Below are 24780 nucleotides of genomic sequence, written 5' to 3'. Positions count from 1 at the left end.
ATAATTATACAGGACTGGTGCAAAAGAAAGGAAAACCGTGACACCTGCTGAATTTTAGATGGTACTGCAGGTCCACCACTTTTCCCGTAATTGACCGAATATATCCAATACTAAAATTAATCAAATGGTTTATCAATAAATTTGGCTTCAGATTCACGTGTGAAATTAATGCTGTGCTATACTCGGAAATTAATGTTGTATATTTGTCTATTTAATGTGGGAAGGTTAACGGAACAACATTAATAATGACCAAAATAAGGAAGCATCTTTTACAATATGCTAAGAGAGCAAATTATGAGATGACGTTGCATTTAAATAAATGGTTGGATGATATATCCTCTATACTGACCAAACATTCATTTTCTGAACTGCTTGTCCTTACAAGGGCCGCGGGGGGTGCTGGAGCGTATCCCAGCTATCCCAGCTAACTACGGACGGGTCCTAGACAGGGGACACCCTCAATTGGTGGCCAGCCAATCACAGGGCACGAGGGGACGAACAACCATTCACGCTCACACTCTTACCTAGGGACAATTTAGAGTGTTCAACCAGCCTAACCTGCAATTTTTGGGGATGAAGGAGGAAACCGGAGTACCCCGGGGAAACCGGAGTACCCCGGGAAAACCCACGCAAGGGAGAACATGCAAACTGATTGAACCCTCGAATTCAGAACTGTGAGGCTGAACTGCTGAAATCACTCCCCCATGTTTACAATATAAATTTCCCTTCTTTTGCTAACTACCACAAGACATACTCTGTGAGATGGGCTGGCCATGAAGAATGAGTTGAGCAAATGATAACTTCTCAATGGGTGATCATTGTAGTGACCAGTGAAACGGTTAAAATATCAAAATACTCACTTGCCCAATAAATATTTGAAGTTCTCGAGACCGAGAAAAAAAAATCATTCATTTTCTGAACCGCTTAATACTCATAAAGGTCACGGGGACGCCGGAGCCGATCGCAGTTGACTCCAGGCCAGAGGCGGAGAACACCCTGAATCGGTGGCCAGCCGATTAGAGAGGCACATATAGAGGGACAACCATTCACACTCACACCTATGGGCAAATCAGAGTTTTCAACCAGCCTACCCTGCATGTTTTTGGTATGTGGGAGGACCCATAGAAAACCCACACAAGCCAGGGGAGAACATGCAAACTCCACAACCTGGGATTGAACCCACAACTCCAGTGTTCAATCAACCTACCGGCGGCTCAGATCAGTCCACCTGTGTGGAGTTTGCATGTTCTCCCCAGGGCTGCGTGGGTTTTCTCCAGGTACTCCGGTTTCGTACCCATTCCAAAAACATGCACGGTAGGCTGATTGGACACTCTAAATTGCCCCTAGGTACGAGTGTGAGCATGCATGGTTGTCCGTCTCCTTCTGCCCTGCGATTGGCTGGCCACCAATTCTGGGTGTCCCCGCCTCTGACCCGGACTCAGCTGGGATAGGCTCCAGCACCCTAATGAGGATAAAGCAGTTCAGAAAAAATGAATGAATCAACCTACCAAGCATGTCTTTGGAATGTGAGAGGAAACCAAAGTCCCCGGAGAAAACCCACACAGGCCTGGGGAGAACATGCAGACTCCACACAGAGGACCGACCTGGATTTGAACCCACGACCCCAGAACTTGGAGGCTGACCCGCTAACCACTCATACGCCGGACCGCTCACCCCAAAAAATATATTCAATTCAATTCAATTCAATTTATTTGGCAAGAAAAAGCACTAGGCTAAGGGCCATGTAACAAGACACAAGAAATGTGCAACAAAACGCGGTGTAGTCACTGGTTCACGGCCAAAAAGTCATCCAGAGCCCGCTTGAACTGGGCGACCGTCGGCTTCTCGACCACACCCTGCGGAAGCCGGTTCCAAGGACCGGCGATGCGCACTGAAAAAGCAGCCTTCCGCCGATTCAACCGGAACCCGCGAGGGTACAGCTTCCACGGATGACCCCTCAGACCACGATCAGGTGCGGGCGTGAAGAAGAGGTCGCGGGGCACGCTGTAGATGCTGTGGAGGATGTTGTAGGCCAGTATCAGGTCCCCTCGCAGACGCCTAGCCTCAAGGGTCGGCAGGTTGAGTCGCTGGCATCTTTCCTCGTAGGACAATAACCTGAGGCCGCGGACCATCCTCGTTGCAAGCCTCTGGACCCGCTCCAGATGCTGGATGTCCCTGGCGAGGTACGGTGATGCGGCTTGGATCCCATACTCGAGAATGGGCCTCACCAGGGAAACATACAACGGAAGGAAGATGTCTGCTGTGATGACGGCAAAGGACCGGAACATTAGGAACAGAACTCCGCGAGCTTTGTTGGCTGCTTGGATGCATTGGGCCGTTGGTTTGAACGTGTCGTCGACAATGATGCCCAGATCTTTGCACCGTTGAGTTCGTTCCAGTTCCAGGCGTCCCGGTTCAAAGTCAAGAGGTGAATCAGGAGGAGCCCCAATAGCCAGATGACTGCATTTCGTGATATTGAGCCGCAGGTCCCACAGGTTCGACCAACTCCACACATGATGAAGGCACCTACGCAGGTCCTCGTAGTCGCTCCGGGGAGCAACGAGCTTCACATCATCGGCGAAGAGGAGAACCCGCTGGGAGATGTGCTCTGGCAGGTCGTTTACAAACACCACGAACAGCAGTGGTCCAAGAACGGAGCCTTGGGGGACACCGCTGGGGGCGTTGTGAGTCTCTGAAAGTATGCCGTTGACTTGTACTTGAAAGGTGCGGCCAGCCAAAAACGCATCAATCCACCGCACGACCGCTGGGTGAATCGCATACGCTTCCAACTTGCGGAGTAGCAAGCGATGGTTGACCGAGTCAAACGCCTTGGCGAAGTCCAGGAAGACCAGGTCGGCAATTTGTCGATCGTCCATTAATTGAGTCACCCATTCGTCCATCATCAGCAAGTTGGTGAGGCAGGATCTGTTGGACACGAATCCATGCTGACTATCGGAGATCGCCGCTGTGATCTGGAGATGCGCCATCATGGACGTTTTGATAATTGATTCTAACATTTTGCAGATTACTGAAGTGAGGGAGACCGGTCGGTAATTCAACGGGTCCTCTCGGTCTCCTTTCTTGTAGATAGGGCAGATGACGGCCCGTCTCCAGTCTTCGGGGACTTCACCTGATTGCAAGGACAGTGTGAAGAGATATGCGAGGGGAAGTGCTATGGTCGGAGCGAGTGCCTGGAGGACCCTCGGGTGAATACCATCCGGACCATGGCTTTTAGTGGCGTCCAGACACATCAAGGCTCTGTAGACTTCAGGAGGTGTAATGGCAACTGCAGGCATTGGGGGAACATCCCGAGCAAATGGGGGTGTTGGTCGCCCATCACCGGCTTTGTAAATGCCTGCGAACACCCTATAAATACATTAAATAAATATATATGAATAGGGCGGCCCGTTGGCCGACGTGATTTTCACTCACCCACTGGGCTGTCCGTTTAAATGTTATTCTGTAAAGAAAGAGAAATAACTGACAGTGCAAGTCACATAGGCTTTTGCATTGCAATTTATTGGATCCTCGTCTCCATAGCATCATGAGACTCAATAACAGAGTACAAAAAAGACCCAAAGATTTATACTGTAGAAAAGTCTGCTGCTTATACGGAAATTTGTCCAAATATGTGATAACAAAACACGTAGCGCACGTTTGAAAAGCTTTTTTTGTAAGCGTGTTTAATATGACCATATACTAATACCAAGTTCTGACTGTACATTTTCTCTGTGGTTTGTAAAAAATAAAATAAAATGTTTAAAAAAAGCAAAAAAGTTCCAATTTAAGTCACGATACAATTCTCAGAAATACAACCTTTAAATCCACTGCTGTGCACAATCAGAACATGGAAGGCACTTTGCAACAGATTACAAAAAAAGCCAAACATTTCGATCTAAAGGAAACTTTTACAATTAAGTACCAATGTGAGTGAAGCAAAAATCACTGTCCTCCAATATCAGCACAAGCCTTTAAATGGCAGAGTGGATTGCAAGAAAATATCAAAAACGATCAAGCGGCTTACATTGTGAGCGCGCATAGTTGATTGAAACACAGCCAAAATTGTAATGCAACATAATTTAACAAGCTTCTAGCACAACAAAGCAAAACAACTTGCTTATGTACAGGTCCACTAGTAACAAAACCTCATTGATTCGGTCAATATTTAGATATATTTATAGAATGTGCATATGAATGGTGTATATATACACTTATTACACTTCACTATATAAGCATAAATAATGTTGAAACAGACAATACAGTAAAACTCTATTCAAAACATAAAGGAGATGAAACATAAACGCACCTGACTTGGTGTAGAAAAGTTGGTCAATGCAAAAGAGACAAAACAAAATATTACTCAAAACGAGAGTTGTCTTATGAGGAAAAGTCAATCCTTCCTGTTTAAGCCTTGGCTCAAATATTACAATATTTCCACATTCCTATTATACAATATAGGAGAAATTTCTCAATTGTTTATGATTGGTCTGGCTGCTGCCTGGTCACATGCCTTTAACACACATGTTAACACGCACACACATCTCCAAAAACATAACTTACAAGAGCTTCAAAATCGACAGATTATTTAGTTTGAACATTTACACGAGTAAAGAAACAAAACTGCACCCGAAAGAAAGGGCATAAATAAGTTAATAAAATAGAAATCTACATTTATTAAAATATAGAACGATAATTTACCTGCCCTTGGTCCCCGATTGGCGAAAAAGATTTTAAGAGGGTTATTGTTTGGGGTACATAATTGATAACGGGTTAACAACTTTGAACTTTGAATTTGGTCATTTTTGTGCAAGCTGATGACTATCCTCAGTCATAAGAGACCATTAATTCTTTTAAGGTTTGCGATTAAAAAAAAGTTTTTCAACTGTCTCATTCTTGATTTGTAGGAGCAAAAAACAACAACAAAAACACCAAAAAAACATGGCTTTAAACAAATGCTAAATGCAAAATAAAAAAGTGCCTTTTTACTTTCCTCTTCTGTCGGTGCTTTGCCTCTTTTTTGTGACTAAAGCTAATTCAAACCTTGTGTTCGCTTGCATTGGACAAATTTGAATTCTTGTATGTACGATTGAGTCAACACGCGTGTTGGGGAAGACGGCAACGAAAAAACTCAAATATTTTAGCGCCGCCCATCAATCAAGACGGTTTCAGAAGAACGAATGAGCAGGCGAGTCGGGTAAGCGTGGATTTGTCGCGTCCAGTCACGCTTGGCTAAGAAAGCTCGATGAATAATCAAATCAACTAAAGTTCCTCAAAAGCCAATACAAAGGAGGAGATATCACCATTATGTCTTTTCATTACAAAGATAATTACATAACCGTATATGCATATGTATCCCATTCTATGAAAATGTAGAAAAAGTAGGAATCATATGGCAGTCTGGCAAAAATATACACATCAAGCAAGAGAAGTAGTCTTGAGGCAAAGTTATAGTCAAACACGGAGCAATTTGCGAGGGATCAAAGTGGCTTTGAAGAGAACACAAGAAACCAGACATATGGGTCACTTCCCTCCAAAGTCCAGCCCACTTTGACCCGCGTCCGCGTCCACCAGCGAGGAGGCGAAGGCTGATTGGACTATCTGGAAGCCGAAAGACTCCAGCAGAGACATGCTCTGTTGCGGCGAAAAGGGGGCCAGCTCGCTCATACCAGATCCAGACCCGGCCTGAGCCCTGGGGGTTTTGTGCACTCTGTGCTGGTGTTTCCTGAGGTAGGACTTGGTGCGGAAGGCCTGACCGCAGATGCCGCAGTTGAATTTTTTCTCGGGGTCTGTCTTGGTTTTGGGACCTTCCGGAGAGCCCAAGGCCCTCACTGAGGTCCCGTTGCAGGCCAGTGAAGACAGCTCCAGGTCCGGCCTGTCTGTTTTGGGTGGGGATTTCATTTCGTCACAGTTGGAAAGCTCCCCAAACGAAGGATCCGATTCTTCCGACTCCAGATGAGGACATTTCTCGTCGTTTTCCTGCCCATCTAAGGTCGAAAGGAAGGGGAGAGGGATATGGGTGAAGAAAATAATGCGTTACCATAACTGGCTTCTGAAACAGGCTAGTTGAGATAAGTTATCAATTGGAAGCTATGACATTTCCACAAAGCATTCATCTTAATTCCAATTTTGGACATAAATTTTTATTAAGGCTTTGCAATATGGTCTTCAAATATATCACTAATTAATCATTGTTATTTATTTATTTTTTGGGGGTGTGACACAAACTTAGATTTTTCTATAGCATGCCTTAGCCGTCCGTCATTGGGTGCATTCAATTCCACCGAAATAGACTGTTCTTTGAAAGAAAATGTTATAAATTGGTTTTCCTCTGTGGAAGTAAAGGACATAGTATTATACCGTCCCGAATTAAGATTTATAATGTTCAACCAGCGTAAAATTTCCCCCTAACAATAAATTCACAAAAATAGGACAGCTTAGGAGGATCTTGGCAAGGAAGGTGATCAGCTCCAGACTACTGAGGGACTGTGCGGGTCATCTTGAAAGAGTGATTCTGCATATTTAACCTCAGTCTCAGTCTGCAGAAGGTCCCCACCTTGTGGACTTCCTGTGTGTGGCTCCAGTTTTTTTACCTAGGTCTACAATGTCTTCTGTGTCTGTGCTTGATACTGTTTTGCTACTGCAACCAAGGGAATTTCCCAAATACGGGATGAAATAAAGTTCTAATCTAAATCTAAATATATGAGTTGTAAAACTGTTTAAAGTTGATGATCTACACACACAACTACTGATTGACCCTTGTACACACATGAACTTGCTGCAATGGGAAAAAACTGCATTGTTGTCCTTAACAGGTAATGAAGTTTGGAGGTACATATGCATAGAATATGCTGCATTATATGTATTTTTTTTTACACCACACAACATGTGAAGTATACATAAGCAGTGGGCAAGCCATTGAAAATATACAAAGTATAACAAAGTGAGATTTCGCTGTTTTTTTCCAGAATTTTCTTAAAAAGTAAATTAAAGAACACCTTCAAAGCCTATAATATACCGTCCTTTGCAACAAATAAATTGATGGTAGGTTCTAAATGCATATTCTACAAACCAATCAGGTCCTTTTACATTGTTCCATTATGATATTTTTAGTGAGCTAGCACTTGTCGGCCAATCAGGGAAGGGGCTTCGCAAACAGCAGAAAAAATAAAAGGGCTTGGGATCAGTCGTCAAGAAACTTAAAGAAGTTATTCTGCAGGGACCAGATTTTCAGAAAATCATACCACATAATATCTTTCTTCAAAAAACCATTTCCAACAGACAACAAACTTATTTTCTCCAGAAACTACCATTCAGTATTCATGTTAGCGTCGCCTTTACAATCGGCATTTGGGACAAACTTATTTGTGGGAAATTCTGTTTCAGTGCATAAAAAAAGATAATATAGGTTTAAAAATTAAAAAAGGGGAAGAAGTGTTTGCCAAAATTTCTAGCCACAGACACAGTAGTGCAAATTAAATTATATGGTCAGTATAAAGTAAACTTCAATGGATGTATTCATTTGGTATCTACATTCAGTATTGATACACCAAGGGAACAGACAGCTTCATACTCATTAACTCTTCATATTGACCTGAAGCTAATTTCTGTGAAGTTGACATGATAATTGACATGATAAAAAAAAAAACTGTCCATTTGCGGCCTTTTAAAAATTGAAATGCTGCCAAAACAAATGAAAACTAGTTATTGAGCAGTTTGTTTTTATCATTCAGAAATTCAGAAAGAGGGCTAAGACAACCCAAGGAAAGGTAATAAACAAAAAATGTGGTCGTCAAAAAGTGAATAAAAGGGTGCTCTTGTTTTTTGGCAAAAACTTTTTCAAAAATAAGAGTCCATGGAGACTAAAGGGAAAAAAAGAATACAGTGGCCTGACAGTTTGTTGTGAATATTTTAAAGCAGCAGATGCTTTTTTTTAAATCATAGAACTGTTCAAAATGCATGCATAAATAATATACAATTATCATTATAAAAGTAGTAGTTGCAATTAGCAAGAGTCCTGCACATGTTTCTTGTGTTCCATAAAGTGTGGCATTGAATAGGACCTTGTAGATAGATCAATATAACTAGTGGTGTCAGAAAATCACAGGATCAGAAATCCGATCAAAGGATCAGAAATTAGGTCCGATCGTCCTTTTCAGAGGAGTCACGTATGAAGGATCTGATCTTTTCAATCTTTCCATTTATTTATTTATTTTATTTTTAAGAACTAACTCATTGGCTACCTTTGACACCGATACGTAGACATTTATATTTAAAATCGCCATCAATGGCTGTGAAACATGATTGATCATTGCCAACCTTCTTAGTTGAAATGGATTTGATGGATGTCTTTAATGGTCAATGGCAGTGAATAAATTAAGCGCTACAAGCAACGAAATCCAACGGTAAAAGGATTGGGGATGTCCCTGATCCAATCACGATCAGAAAGCGGCCTTGATCAAGTCATTTTTAGAAGATCGGAAATGAATGATAAAGATTGCAAACGACACAACTACTACAAAGCAACAAAATAAGACGTAGAATGGTACTGTAAAAAAAGTATGTTTTGTCAGAAAATTGAATTATTAAATAAATTGCCAATGGATCAGGTTATTCCTCAAAATGAGGTCACACGGACTTGAACCCGAGTGAAAAAACGTGATAAGGACAACCTTAATAATATTTTTTTCAGTGTCACCAGGTCAATTGCATTCGTGTCTTTATCTATATTGAGGCAACACTTGCATTATTTTTGTTCGGTCTTCCACCATGGAGGTCATGTCTTTGGCAATGTCCAGCGCAATTAGACTATACAGTAATATCTTGACATACAAGTGTCCCAACATACGAGAAATTTGAGATACGAGGAAAATTGAGCAAATTTTTGCCCTGAGATACGAGCACATGATGCGGCCTCTAGGTGGTCCTTTTCAAGCCGGGCAGTGATATTCATGACAAGAGGGGGTTCATTTAATATGGATAAAGAAGAAACAGTTCGCGGAATCTACGAGGACTTGAAAATAAAGCAAGCAGCAGAAAGGGGAGACTTCGACGACAGCCGAAACATCAAAGCCAGTCGTGGCTGGTTCGATAACTTTAAAAAATAAACTGGGATACAGGTGTGAGGGCATGGGGAAAGCAGCTAGTTCCGACTCGAAAACCGCAGTTTACTACATTAACACCTTTGCCTCGGTTATAGCACAACAAAGTTACATCCATTTTTAAGTATGTGAATAGTAAGCGAAGTTAATTTAAGCTAAATTTAATGTTTATGTTATCTTACGTTGTGTCACAAAAGTGTAGCGAACCGAACGTATTGCCGTCAAGTCCCTCTCCTCCGCCGCACACAGTGCCGTTAGCCGCTGCCATCTGTCTCGAAGGTAAGAACTCCATACAGTTCTGTACATAATAATGTCACATTTTATTGCAGACCATAACCACTAGATAGGTATTTGTTACTTTGTGAGCATAGGTGGTGAATTAGAACAATTAAAAACATGTTTTTCCATTGTAATATCCTATTTTCGTTTTTTTCCAGAGGGTGGTAACGGATTGATTTGGACTGAGATATTTTATAAGGGAAATATTTATTTGAGATAAGAGTGAATCGACATACGAGCTCTGGTCCTGGAACACATTAAGCTCATATCTCAAGGCTCTACTGTACTTGTTGATCTCCAGGCATTTTATTCTCATAATGTATGTTTAAAGGATATTGACATTTTTCAGACCATGTAATCGTTTATTTAAAAGGTAGGGATTGAGCTCAGATGCCATCAACCAACCAATATCATGCACCCTCCCCAACCACCTTCTGCTGGACAGTACTGACCTGCAGCAGGCCCATGGACAGGGAAAGCGGGCACCCCACCAGAGCGACACTCCCAGAAATATGGAGTCCCACCTGGTTTTCCTACAAGCAGCTCAGGCTGTGAGCCCAAGGCTGGGGGGCCAGGCTGAGAGAGAACTTGATGTCCAGAGAGCCCATGAAAGCGAACCCCTGCCTCGGGCGAGGAGAGCACCAGCTGACGACTGGCGTCTACAAAAATCACCCATCCAGGAAGAGGAAGGACAGACATTACAGCCGAGCAGACACCACAAAGAAGGAGTTGATTTCAAACATAAAAGGCTTGACAGAAAGTTCAAATGTTTGCCTTCACAAAATCTACACTACTCCAAAGTCCATTCCACTGAACATGACCCCAGGATAAGCAACCAAGCATCAAACTGTCGGCGGTTGACGCACCTCACTTGGGATGTAACAGACAATGACAATTTTTGCATCCCAGAATGAGCATGCACGTGCCAGAATCATGCTGGAGGCCATGCTCGCTTCTTAGAATGATGCAGCAGCAAATTACTATACATCAACTGTTGATAGATAGCATTTTTTCTTAAACGGTGGCTGAGGGCCAGCTAATTCTTTTCCATCTGCGCCTCCGCATCATCAAAAATGATTAAAAGAGCCACCTGCTAAGAGCAGAGTTAAAGCAGTCTAAGCTTGCACTTTCTGCATGGTTTTTATTGGTTGTATATTTGATAAATTGGGGTGACCTCTAAATTGTCCTTAGGCATGAGCGTGAGTGGGAATGTTTGTTTGTCTTTTTCTGTCCTGTGATTGGCTGTCTAACAAATCAGGTTGTCCTCCGCCTACTGCCCAAAGTTGGATGGGATTGTCTCCAGCACCCCCGCAATCCCTGTGTGGATAAGCAGTACAGAAATACCTCGACATACGAGCAATTTGAGATACGAGTAAATTTTGGAGCAAATATTTACCTTGAGATACGAGACAAATTTTGGAGCAAATATTTACCTTGAGATACGAGACAAATTTTGGAGCAAATATTTACCTTGAGATACGAGACAAATTTTGGAGCAAATATTTACCTTGAGATACGAGACAAATTTTGATATACGAGCATACAGCCAGGTGTGGCGAACGCGAGAGGCTGCTTTTGAGAAGAACATGGGCACTGTCTTTCCCGTCGCAACTCCTGCGTGTAATGTCTCTACGAGCACTGGGCGGAGCGTTGCATTATTTTTTCCAGTGTTTTTTTCCCCCCGTTAGTCAGTGCAGAATGGCGGAGCTTGCTTGCTAACACGAGAGGAGTATTCTACTTCTCGTTGGCAAGCGGTCGTGCGTTATCCTATTGTGAGGACATTTGCGTGCATCATTTTGGGAATATTTTGAAGGGAAGACAAAAGCAAACAACCCTCGATAGGTTGCAGCGGTGGAGGCGGGGCAAATAGAGCCAACGTAGAAAGGTATAAAAATGTAAATCAAAATTAGAATTAAATTTAGTGTAAGGTTAGATTAAATTTATTTTTGAGTGTGTCGTAATCCAAGTTCATTTAAATTTGTTTGTGTTATGTTACAAGCATGTTGCCGTGCAAAAAGTCTCTCTCATTTCTTTCATCCATACTCTTAAAACGCCCAATTCTAATCTGGAAAGCTCTAATTCCATGTGTGAGGGTTTTTAATGGCGCACAGCACTCTAATGTAACAATGGAATTGGGTCAGTTTTTTCTCTATTTTTGTCTCATTGAAATTATGCAAAATTCAGGTGAGCTGATTACATTGTCGATGATGTAGCCAACTTCTAATGAAAATAGGCCACTATTTGAGGATTCTTAGTTGCTTCTCTCACATTACGGCGCTAAAGTCAAAATCGCTGGTCAACACCATTTGTTCTGTGAAGTTTTGTCTGATTAAACCACAACAAATAGAGAATGGACTAATAGACATGCAACATCGTGCCTTGCGAGAAGCTAGTAATGTACCAGCCTAGCAAATAAATCATATGCAGTCATGGCCATGTCGGACACACACACAAAGCCAAATGCTACCATATGGTTTTTAGTAAGCCATGTCCAAACAACTGTAATAACGGCCAAGTGCAATAACAGAAATTGAATGTTCGCAGCTTGTTTGGTCTGTGACACCTAGAAATGATCTAAAAATAAGTGTCAATCATCACACAACCGGTGAATAACAAGCTGGGAGCAGCATAGGCTGAAGTGTGCTTGTGTTGTAAGCAAAATCACAAAGATGCAGAAGCATATTTGGAATAAAAATAAAAATGAGCAGCGAAGCCAGTTGAAAGGCAGAGACACGAATGCTTTGGGATGGTTCCCGGCGACTGCTTGCCTTCCACTGAGCACTGGCGTCCCATGTGGTAAGGGGCGCCGTTGTGAATCTGTAGTTCTCCGCTTGTCTCAGAGAAAGGGTGCAACACGGAAGAAGGTGGCAGTGAGGAGCCATGGTGTGTCTTTGTATGCACCTTAAGGTAGGAGGCAGTGGAGAAACCTGCGACCAGGAAGAGCACAAACAAGGCAGTCGTTTGCAACCAAAGCCCTCGACAGAGATGGGCTACACCAAGCCTAAGATCATCTGGAATGCTTTGACCACATGATTGGATGGAAGCATCCGGGGGAAAGATGTGAAATGCCACATGTACTGCATCATGTTAACGGGTAGTACGAATAAGGATAGAGTGCCAGTAACACTTTTTCTGGAGACACACTATGGGTACAACCACTTACATTTGAGTAGCCCATAAAGAGAACTACTGCTCGATAATGCCATTACAATGTCATGCAGTTGTGATAAAAAAAGTGTTTTATTTCAAGCACATATTGTTCAAAAAGACAACCCTTTCTCAAAAATTGTGTAAGTTTCACTTGGGATTGTCTTAAAAGACAAGGTTTGTCAGGCAGGCTATTTAAGTCTTGGGCTGCTCTAAACGACAATAGACGTACAATCCCTTTTGCTGGAAGAGTGGCAATAGCAAATCAAAATGGATTGGATGGCTCTCATCGTCATTGGGTGTTTTCAATAGAAATGTTATTTTACTAACACACACAGTATGTAAATATTTTATATCGTACAAATTACTTGAGCTGGCAATGAATGAGCTATAGGTGCTTACAAGAATTCGGCATGCTTGAACCACTGTCACTCGTCTCGTGGCAGCTGCTCGGACGCATCCCGAACTCTTTGCAAGAAATCAGAGCCCCTCCAATCACATTTCAAATTGTGCGACCTACCGTTGAAGCAATTTGAAGTTTGTTTGTATATTTGGCTTCAACAAAACGCGAGAAAAAATAAAGGGGTTATCAAACTTGCTGGATAAGAGGTCATTAATTAAGCCTGTTTAACTACAATTTGTAGGTTAACTGATATTATGAGAAGAGAAAAGATCAGTCAGAAAATACAGTCGTACCGCTACTCACGAATGCCTCTAGGTACAACAATTTCAGGTTAAGAAACAATTTGAAGCAAATGACCATACCAACATACAAAACAAGATCCAAGTTAGGAAATCTGCCAAAACGTAAATGCATTTCCTGTATGTTATTTTATTTTGAAATTGTCCCACTAACATTGTGGCATGCTTTACTTCGACAGGGAGGCTCCCACAACAACAACAACAACTCACTTTTGACCAACGTTTGTCGTCAGAGTTCTTTATTTAAAATGATTGTTGCGAATGAAATGAACAAGCGGGCTCTGTTATTCATCGAAAAACAGAAGATAAGAAAGTGGAGTGCGGTTGACTGATATTGCAAGGCAATACGGCCGGCCTTAACCCAACCACTGGCATCGCTATGCTATTGAAGCAGAAGGAAGCATTAAAAGTGACAACTACTTGACATGGCCTCTCTATACTGAACGAAGACATGGAGAGACTGTTAGTCCTTTGGAGTTATATTTAATGCTAAGTTGTTATGAATTCATCATTTGAAGTTGTTCAGTTGTTTTTATGTGCATGTGTTCGTGTCCTAACGTTAGTTTCCTCCTTACTGTGCTGTACTACTGCACGAATAGAACATGTTTTCGCATGCTTGGTATTCATCTTAATCCATTAATAAATAATTTTCTTATCATTTTCTTTAATATTTTGTCTGTTTCTCACATCTTTCTAGAAAAGTGGGACACTTAATATTTTTAAAGGCTTTAGTTGGTAGTTTTTTTTTTTAGGACCAGGTAACGAATTACAGAATTTAGATATAAAGTACTAGTCTACTTACGAAAAATCCTATTATGAAAAAAGTTCTGGAACCAATTAATTTCGTATGTAGAGGTCCAACTGTATGTCAATACTTTGAATTTGGCTTCTGAAGTAGTGGTCTGCTCCTTCAGAGTTCCTATCAAATCTTGTGTGATATGTAGTGTGAGTTCTGTAGTGTGGTACGTTTACATTATCTAGCATGAAAGAATCTGGGACAATTTTTGTGTAGGCTTTCAAGTTATCACATCTAGGTTAAATGCTCAGAAAATCTTGTAGTATATGTCTTAGAGAGAAAACTTAACACTTTTTACTGTCCTGATCCGACACCCAGGATTGTATTTGGCCACAAGATCCGATCCGATCCATTAGTCAAGTTTGTTTGAGGTACAATCGTGCTATCCGGGTGCTTTAAATCATACCACTAAGCAAACATGTCATATGTTTGAAGTACTGAAAACGTGCATAAGACGAGCAAATCTCTGAGTTATAGCAAAAAAGTCCCCATCTCAAACCATCTCAAATGTTACAATAAAGAGCTGTTTATTCCGGATTTTTTGGGACTATTCAAGTGCAAGTGTGCAGAAACACTGACAAGTAGTATGCATGCATGTGGACAATATGGAAAGTATAAATCAAAATTAAGGCGCAAAGTTAGGAGAAGGGGAGCTAGCACTCACTATCATCTTATAGCCAGCCGACTAAACAGCGACCAGCAGCGTGATAAAAGTTTCCAGTCAAAGTCCAACAAGCAAGAAATACCTTTTGTGTGGTTGACATTGGAGAAAGCCAGGAGGTAAACTTCTCAAGATGCAAAGAATGGCCAGCATTGCTACTGGCAGTAGTCGCGGTTACCAACTGATCAGCGAGCTAGCATTAGCAACAGTGCATACAGACGCTCCCCTACTTACGAACGCAATTGGTTCCGAGCGATTGTTCATAAGTTGAATTTGTTTGTAAGTTGATTCAGTGCTATATTTTGTATTATAATTTATGTTTAAGGCCGATATAAGTATATTGAAGGTTTATACAAGTGCATTTGTATGTTTAAGGCTTGTATAAGTAACACGCATTGGTTTGTACTGAAAAAAAACATTTAATAAAATGGAGAGAATATGTACAGTACTGTAGAGAGAGAGATTTATGTATTAGAAACTGGCCAAAAGAAGCGACCTAATGACGATTGCACAGTGTTCTTCTTTTTTTCATCATAAATGATGAGGTAGCACTGTATGGCATCATTCAATTGATTTGCAAACTTTGTGCAACGTTCAATATTTGGGTCCTGCTGCTCGATCTTTCTGTTTATAAATGGTACTGAATGTGCAACGCTCACCACTCTCACGCGCATCAAGCTTCGTTATTATTGCCACTCGTTTCAAATGAAATGGCTTGCCTCTTCCTTGCAACTCCCTCAATAGAAGCCTTTAGCTTTTTACCAACCATATTCAATATTGGATGCATGAGATATTTAATGATACAAATGAAAAAGGTTCTTTGCACACTGGAGATACATTCACGCACTTCCGCATTGCAACGAAGAAGGTAGATGCTGGGTGAGCTGAGCTCTCACAGCGCCAGGCGTCGGTATTAGCGGCGGAAAGAAGTACTACTCCGAAAAAGGGGCGAAATACAAAATTGGACTTGCGAACATTTTTGGACTTAAACGCAATTTGCAGACATGTTCGTATGTACCGTTGTTCGTAAGTTGAATGTTCGTAAGTAGGGGAGCGTCTGTACTTGAGACGCACTCCCAGCTAAACATGAACAAAATTTATAAATGACTGTCTAATATAGAGGGTGTTTAAAAAAAAATGCACCAAAATCATCACAACAACATGCCAAAATTAAAAACACTAGAAAACTATCTTGGACACACATTGAACATAACTTCACTTGGTTGGTCTTTCATGTTTACGATATTTGCTGGAAATGGTAGTACGATCAAGACAAAGTTTATGTTCCACCACTTCTGACAAATATTGATGGCATGAAAGAACCAATTATAGCTGCAAAAAACATCGTGGACCATGACGTCGTGAGGCGCGTTTGGAAGTATAATTCTCATATTGGGTGGATGTTTTCCATACTGCCTGTGGTGGCCACATTCAGCATTTGTAAAACATGAAATAAAACTTGAGGATGTGGTCAATACATGTTCAAACCAAAGTTTTGCAATGTTTTTCTTTTTTTACATTCTTTTGAAGTATGGAAAAGTAGAATTAGCCATTTTACAGTTTGCAAAGCAGTAACGGAATCCCTGCACTTTCAAAGCTCTCGTACCCACTCCCCCCAGCCCCCACAGCATCATGTAGACTAATTAGTTGCCAAGGCAACGTTTCAGCGTGTGCGGTCGATTGGTCGCCGGTCTTTTGGTCGCGGTCTTTTGGTCGCCCCGACCGCGACAACGAGCGACCAAAAGACTGGCGACCAAAAGACCGACGACCAAAAGACCGACGACTAAAAGACCGGCGACAAAACAAGGTAAAACAACACGGTCTACGCATCAATAAAAGCCAACAATGGCCATGAGCAGTTTCACTGAGGCGACGTGTGAGTGTATAAGAGTTTGTATGTACATGCGTTGTCCCTTTAAGAAGCTACGTCAGTCAGGGTCTTAACAAGTTCTCCAACAAAAAACAACAAAAGTCCGGGAAATTTGGAGCTTTTCTTTAGCCAAATAATTACTAGGGCATTAAGTATGACTAAATAGTAATTCGCAGTTTGTATATAGGGAATTTGAGCAACGATTTAAATGGTAATTATCACTTACCTTCCGGGCGACAAAAAGACCGGCGACCAATCGACCGTGTACCACGTTTCAGGATGAGTTAAAATTTTTCAAACATAAATCAACTATTATTTCGGGAAATTGGTGTCCTATGTAATTTTTTCCTCGTGGCATCATGTCTTGATCCACAATCTCCAATGGATCAAGCATTAACTTTGAGAGCCTTAACATTTACCATATTTTCTCGCATATAAGCCGCCTCTGCGTATAAACCGTACCCTTAAAATCGTTGAATTTTACAATTTCTCTCGAATAAGACGCCCCCTGATTCAGAATTTTCCCCTCCATATCCATGGTTTTAATAGGGAGTACAAATGTGTTACTTTGAAGGGAAAATCTTAAGAAAAATCATCGCACGTGATATTTCTGAGAAACTGTATGAATAGAGAGGATCATGTGCTGGATTGCACATTATGTGGGTCAATATCATAAGGAAGCTAATATGCCTGTATTTGTAAATGCAAAATCTCAAGTTATTCAATTTGAAAAAGGAAATAAGTCAATCTTGACGAGAACCTGATGCTTTTTAATGACAGAAATGACAATTTTCTTACCAGAAGTTTAAGATGTTGTGGTGGCCATATTGCTTCTAATGTCGAAATATCTCGATTCTTTCGATGATTCAGATTACTGCAATAGTTGTCACTTTCGAACAAGAAATAAAAAGAAATAAAATCCAAGCGGAATTTTGTTTTATTTCATAATCACAAATGTACAATCATTTCCCTTCGGTGTTCCGAAAGTGTGTTGCCTGCACGTAACAAATTCAAAAAGGAAGTCACGTGAGCAGTACAACCAGGATGTGTGTCTGTAGCAGTCTAGTGTTCACCAAGTCTCTGGGTGCAATAATAGCATGAGATACACATTACGCAGGTATCAAGGCTGATATTTTAACGATCGACCGCAAGACCTTTGATCAGCCTTAACAACTATTGGGATGTGCTGACATGGTAAACACTACGAACACATCTATCAAGGCGACTCGCGTTTGCCCAGTCAGAGCACGTTTAACTCCGGTAAAATGGCGGCGACCTGAGCGGGCAATGGCAGGCACAAGTGAGTGAGTTTTTTCACATTTTATACGACAAGATACGTTTTTTTCTTGAATTTCATTAAAAATAATTTTTGTTTAGCTTTTTATGTTTACATTTTCTCTATTTTGAAATAAATGAGCCTATCGGCCACATTGTCTTGGGTTATGGCGTTTCGCCTTTGTCACTGTGCAGTTTCGTGCATGTCAAGTCTAATTTATGTGCAAATAAACCGTACCCTGGATTCAGTCATTTTTTTAGCGACAAATACGGCTTATATGCGAGAAAATGTGGTACTTATCGAAAATCTATCCAAGAATCTTAGCATTTGTCAAGGACCTATGGCTAGCGGCAGAAGACTCACCTTTGTTGCAAATACCGCAGTAGTTGTGTGCCCCTTCACTGTGTTTCTTGAGGTGGTCCGACATGTAAGCTGCTCGGAGAAATTTCCCACAAACTTTGCAGGGAATTTTGTCCTCATGACAAGCGAGGTGTGACCTGAGGCGATCTCTTGTAGCAAAAGAAGCATTACAAATCTGCAACAGACCAAACAAAAAGTGTAAACGTACAGTGTTTTTACTTAAAATTATTTCTGTTCTGGTTGATATATGCTTCATGTCACCTGGCACTTGTGGGGTCTCTCTGTTGTATGGACTTGTTTGATATGCCCATTCAGATGGTCTGGTCTACAGAGTAAAAACATTTTTGTGTAAAGTGGATTACAAAACACACACATGGCTGTCAGGCAAAATTCAGGCACTGTCTCCCCGTTTATTAAAAAAAATAAAATCAGAAATCTAGGATGTATCTGAAACATTCTCCAAGGCAATTAACTTGCAGGGAATGGTGTGAAAAGAATGTTTTATTCTCCCCAATCTGATTGGAAGACAGATGAAGCAGACAGTCAAATTCTCCTGTGAGGTGAATGTGTTATGTCAGCAAAAAAGAAGTCTACAGGAACACTTTCTGACATTTGTGAACATTGATTGAGAGAAATAGGCTTTTCTATGTATAACAAGTTGTAGATCTTTACCCTAAAGGGGCCTACAATTTGGTTAAACATTCCCACTTTCCTGTATATTGCAGGTCTGTTAAGTTTAAGTTGCTTTTACCAAACCAATTTGGAATATTTACGAAAACATATATCCTACTAGGGATATAGTGATAGTGTAGTAACAAGCCAAATGAAACGGTTAGGCTACATAATTTACCAAAAGATGAGGAAGTAATGAAACTTTAACCTCGCTCCTGGCTGACGGGATTGAATTGGAAAATTTGATCTCGGATTGGCGGTTGGACAAGTATCGGTCACGTGTGTTTATATTATAAAGACCTTACATGTCCCTAGGCAGTGGTTTTGTCAGTTTTAAGTAGGGATGTGTATTGCTTCATTTCACAATTCGATTAATCCTGATACTACAGTTAATGACGAATATTGCGATTTGTGTAGATTACTTAGGTAGAAATGAATTAAAATGGAGATAAAAGTACATTTATAGCTGAAACCTTATTCAGCACTAAAGTAAACATGTTATATGTTTGAACACCATACGGCCTTCATTGTTTTCAGTTTTTAGTGCAGACCTTGGGCGGCCCGGCGGTTTGAGTGGTTATCGCGTCGGGCTCACAGCTCTGGTTCTCCCCAGGCCTGCGTGGGTTTTCTCTGGGTACTCTGGTTTCCTTTCCTCCCACCTTCCAAAAACATGCATTGTAGGCTGATTGGACACTCTAAATTGCCCCCAAGTAGAGAGTGAATTATTGCCCGTCTCCTTGTGCCCTGCAATCGGCTGGCCACCAATTGAGGGTGCCCCCTGCCTCTGGCCCAAAGTCAGGTAGGCTCCAGCACCCCCCACGAACCTAGTGACGATCAAGCGGTTCAGAATATGAATGAATGAAAGTGCAGACCTTCTTGAGTCTAAACCAGGTTTAGTCCAAACCTGCTTTAATGCAGGATTCCAAAGATGAAAAAAACACCGTAGTGGATTATAGTAGTGGTCCCCAACCACCGGTCCGTGGACTGATACCGGTTCGCGAGCCACCTGGCGCCGGTCCGTCAGAGTAATAAATATTAATGTTTTCAATCTCGCCCTCCTACTTGGAATGAGAAAAGTTGTTATAATAATAATAAATAATTGCTATTATGCTTGGGGCTTTTTGTTTTTGTTTTGCCATCGTGGACGTCGTTCGTGCACCGACCCCCACGCAATTTTGTCTTAAGTTGTCGCCCTCCCCATTAGCCAGTCCTCGGGGAAATCGAAAGAGCTTTACCGGTCCGCGGTAAGACAAAGGTTGGGGACCGCTGGATAATAGCATTCAATTTGGGCTTTGATATTGGACGAGAGCAAGGAACCAGTGCCCTTGTGCGTCCAAGCACGATTAGATGTCTAAATACTCGAAGTCAGGCCACGGTGGCTAACTGCGGCGATACGTGGACGCAGTATAAGTATAGCCAACTATTGTTTTTTTCTCTGAAGAGTCTTAAGGCCACCTTATCCCATCAAAGGTACGTTGGCCCAGAATCCATGTTTTGAATAATACCCAACCACATTTGCAGTTAACCTCATGTTTCCATTATGAGATTTTTTTCCAGGCCATTTTCAGAAACGTCAAATGTTTTGGAGCTGTCTAATCGTTAATTCTAAAGTCTAGATCAATTCTGTAGAGTACTACACTATATTAATGTTAGAGATGTCACCGATCGAATCAGGTGATTGGAAATTGGCCCCGATCACATCATTTTCAGGAGAATGGAAGCGCACACAAATGATCAGGTTTTAAAAATGTATGGATTTAAGTTTATTTTCAAGTGTTAACTCATTGGTTGTCATTGACAGCAATAGATATCGATTACATTTTGAATGAGAGGACTGGCAGCGATGTATCAGTCATCTCAAAGTGGAATTGGACGTCTATCACCATTAATAGGAGCAAATGATTGAGGGTGACAAGAAACAAAAACGAATGAAATATATAATATAACATGATATATATAATGTAATATATACACTAGTGAACCAAATTCCAGTACAAACAAGTTAATATGGTTCAACCACGCTTGTTCAATTTATCATATTGGAGAAACAGCTTTATGTAAATATAAATATTGAATGCAGTTTGTTTGCAACCATATTTGGTGATTCATGTATTCATTCATATTCTGAACCGCTCATCCTCACATGGGTCAGGGGGGCTACTGGAGCCTATGCCAGCTATTCGAGCACCAGACAGGGGACAACCTGAATCGGTGGACACCCAATCGCAGGGCACAAAGAGACAGCCAACCATTCACGCTCACACTCATACCTCGGGGCAATTTCGAGTGCTCAACCATATATGTTAATTGGGATGTAGGACGAACCCGAAGCAGCCGGAGAAAACCCACGCAAGCAGAGGGAAAACATGTAAACTCCAGACAGTGAGGACCGACTTGGGATCGAACCCTCGACCCCAGATCTGAAAAGACGATGTGCTAGCCACTCTTCCATGAGCCGCCTGGCTTACAACTGATTAAAGTTAAGACCGGGGGTATTAAAGCCCGACCCGGGCCGACCAATTAATTTGATTTGCAGCCCCGAGCCCGATGCAAACCCAAAATTTCATATTTTATTTGTGAGGACTCGGCACTCCAGAGTCGGGAGGAGGGGTGATTTATGATAACAAATTAAAGCCTGTCTGTGGAATGAAATCTAAGTTAAACAAGACTGTATAAACATTTACATCTTTTATATGATAATATACAGTCATACCTCTACTTACGAATGCATCTAGGTATGAAAGTTTCAGGTTACAATTTTTTTTAATATGCAAATGAGTGACTCGAGATAGAAAAAAATATAATTAATCGATTAAAAACTGTACAAATGCTACGTGGCACATATTTTCACACACACGGCACACGTAAAAGTCTAAAATGTATTACAAGCTGTTTAAATGCCTGCTCAGCGTCGAAGTGCCGGTCTTTTTGCTATCGTATGAAAGCAAAGCGCCACATTGACTACATTCAGCGAAGCCAAAGAAAGCTTCTTTAGCATATTCAACAATCAATTTGAAGCTTTTCCACACCTCACTCTTACCAGTGCGTGTTTGTCTTTTTAGTTCTCCTGTCTTTAGTTTATCTTTAACTTCTTGCTCCTCCATATTGGGGATACCAGGTCAAAATAGATGCGGACTTGGAGGGGAAGATTATTAAGAGGGCGGCGTTCACGTGACGTGCGTAGACCATACTATGGCTCTGCGGCTCCGGTTTAGTAGTTACGTACATAGCAATTACATTATAGCACCTTCTGTTTTATCCAAATTATTTATTTTATAACAAGCATTCCTTAGTTTAGTATCCACACATCATTTTAGTACATATTTTTATAAACATATATTTATTTAAATAAATAAAAAAAGTCAGCAAGAGAGAACACATCATTTTAGTATACATTTTTTTCAGTGAGAGAACCCAAGCCTGATCCGACCTGAATCCGAAGTAATGATTGACATTTAGGCCCGGTCGGGCTTGCGCTTGAGATCTCACCTCCACAACTGATTGCTATTTTTTTTAATTAATAAAAAACAAGGATTTGTGAACTTTATGTATTACCAGCTACGTTGAACTCACTGCTGTACTAAGAACCTTTTATATGTTTAAATAACACATTTCTGAGATATCAGATCGGACTTGGTATAGATCAGGGGTGTCAGACTCGGGTTGGTTCACGGGCCGCTTTAACGTCAACTTGATTTCACGTGGGCCGGACCATTTTAGATATAATATTTAGATTTTTTTTATAAATGGATTAAAAGAACTGGATTAAAAGCCACGAATATTCAGTTTGTATAGATCTAAAACAATGTTTATTTTAGCTTTTTTATATATATTTTTAGATTTTACAAAATGATTTTTGAACTAAAAACGCTGAAAAAATTGATTAAAAAATTACAATTATTTATTTAAAAAGGGGGAAAATCAGGAAATTTAATATACATCTATACTCTTCATTTTAATTTGATCCTAAAACAGAAAGTCAGCACTCATGATTTACTTTCCCGGGCCACACAAAATGATGCAGCGGGCCAGATTTAGCGCCCGGGCCGCCACTTTGACACAAGTGGTAGAGATAGATTGAGTGACACGGACTTGAACTCTCATGCAAAATTATGTGATAGGAGCATCCCCAATAATAGTTCACATGACATGCGGTGTAAAGTGTGGATGGATGAAATCGAGTAAATCCCCTTTGACACGCGACAGGCACGTATGGTGAATGGTGGTGAACTCACCTGGAGAAGCCTTTGCCACAACTTTGACAAACATACGGTTTGCCCACAGAGCCGTCGTGTGAACGCACGTGATAGGACATCCGATCTTTCCGTTTGAAACGCAGACCGCACACGTGACACGCGTACGGCTTTTCCCCGGAGTGGGACAGCTTGTGTCGATTCAGGTGGTACACGTCGCGGAACACCTTGCCGCAAATCTCACAGCCGACATGTCGCCGAGTCCGCTCCCGCTTGCGGCCGTTGTCCATCGCCAGCCCCCCGTGGAAGCGATCGTCGTTCTCCTGGGCCAACAGAGCCAAGCCCCCGGGCGTGGAACGCACCCCGATGGTGGCACCGTGTTGGGCTTCGTGGTTCTTCAGCCGAGAAGCTTCCGTAAAAGCTTTGCCGCAAGCGCCGCAGGGGAAAAGCACAATGTTTTTCTGCGGGTTGTGATTAAAGAGGAGGGGCTCTTCCGGGGTGCCAGCCTTCTTGGGTCGGCCCCTGCCCCTCTTGGAACCGCCGTCGTGATGCAAGGTCGTCGTTTCGGGCGACATGGGCAGACCTTGGACGGGTTGCAGAATGGGCACGGATCCCTCGGCGGCGTCCTCCAGCAAGACGGCGGCGGCCGCCGCCGCTTCGCTCCCGTCCACCTGATGTCCATTGTTAGCGAAGCCGACCAGCGCCGTCCCATTCACCAAATCCTGCTGGTGGGCCACCGAGAAGCCCAGTTCCGAGGAGCCGCCGGCCTGGAAAAGGCTGGCGTTTCCTCCCCGTGAGGAGGACGGGACGAGGATTTGCACATTGGATTGTTTGATGACCTCCTGGCAGATCTCGATGATGGAGCGCATCAGTAGAAACTTGGCGGCTGTCATCAACTCCGGGAAGCACTCGAGTCGCACCACGATTCTCGACGTGTAGGCGAAGTCCAAGATGTCTTTGAAAACTTTGGGGCTGATGGTGTGCATCTCCAGTTCCCTGGCGTCGCCGTCTTCCGGCTGGCGGCCGAACATGGACTCGAAATACTCGCTACACGCCGCCAGCACCGCCTTGTGCGCGGGGAAGCTTTCCTCGCCGACGCGCAGGATCACGTCGCAGAACCTGCCTCCATCTTTCCTCTGCACGTCGAGGTTGTGTAGCATCTCCGCACTGTGCTTGCTCACCTGGTAGGTGTACGAAGAAGTCCAAGACGGCTCCGATAGCTTCTCCATGCCGAATGCATCCACTGACGGTGGTCGTGAGCGGCGGGGTCGCACGAAGAAGGGACAGATTTGGAAAGGAACCGAGAAGGACAGCTAGCTACTAAATGCGCCCCGAACGGACCGCTCCTCTGTGTCGTTGTAGCATCTAACGTTTAGGCGCTAGCATTAGCAGCAGGCTAAAGATGGCAGCCCCCCAGCTTCCTGTGCACTTTGACCCGGCTTTCTTGACGACAAGCTAGTTCGTTTGTTTTCTTTTGTGCTCTATCGCGCGCACGTTTGAGTCTCCCTTCGCTTAAGTGGCGCCTCGCCGTGCCATGAGGGGAAAGAGAAGCGCCGTAGGGGTCTTTTTAATCGCGGAGTGCGGACATGAGCGCGAAGGGTTCCTCTTCCTGTTTTTGTGACAAAACCCTGCCCCCCATCGAGACGAGCGTCGACCTCAAAGCCTTTTCCGCTCGACAATCGACAAGTCGCCCCTGAGTGGTCGCTCGGCTTCAGTGACGTGTTTG

General features: G+C 42.3%; 1 protein-coding gene across 3 annotated transcripts; it reads right to left on the bottom strand.

Annotated features, from left to right (window-relative positions):
- Positions 1–3498: 3498 nt before the first annotated feature.
- On the bottom strand, positions 3499–24704 carry patz1 (POZ/BTB and AT hook containing zinc finger 1). 3 transcript variants are annotated; one of them, XM_077602857.1, is made up of 6 exons: positions 23097–24704; positions 18451–18514; positions 18193–18364; positions 12146–12304; positions 9830–10036; positions 3499–5984 (listed from the first exon to the last, which is right to left on the bottom strand). In XM_077602857.1, exons 1-6 carry the CDS (start codon positions 24281–24283, stop codon positions 5521–5523), a joined length of 2253 nt encoding a protein of 750 aa, XP_077458983.1. In that variant the 5' UTR covers positions 24284–24704; the 3' UTR covers positions 3499–5520. The 3 variants fall into 3 exon arrangements, with proteins under 3 accessions (XP_077458983.1, XP_077458984.1, XP_077458985.1); XM_077602858.1 differs by lacking the exon at positions 9830–10036 and having other exon boundaries at positions 23097–24703; XM_077602859.1 differs by lacking the exons at positions 9830–10036; positions 12146–12304 and having other exon boundaries at positions 23097–24702.
- Between the last annotated feature and the right edge of the window lie 76 nt (positions 24705–24780).

Source organism: Stigmatopora argus, chromosome 6 (genome assembly GCF_051989625.1).
Source record: "Stigmatopora argus isolate UIUO_Sarg chromosome 6, RoL_Sarg_1.0, whole genome shotgun sequence".
Classification (NCBI taxonomy): Eukaryota; Metazoa; Chordata; class Actinopteri; order Syngnathiformes; family Syngnathidae; genus Stigmatopora; species Stigmatopora argus.
Note: the sequence above shows the minus strand (reverse complement) of the source record. Positions and strands in the feature narration are given on the sequence as shown.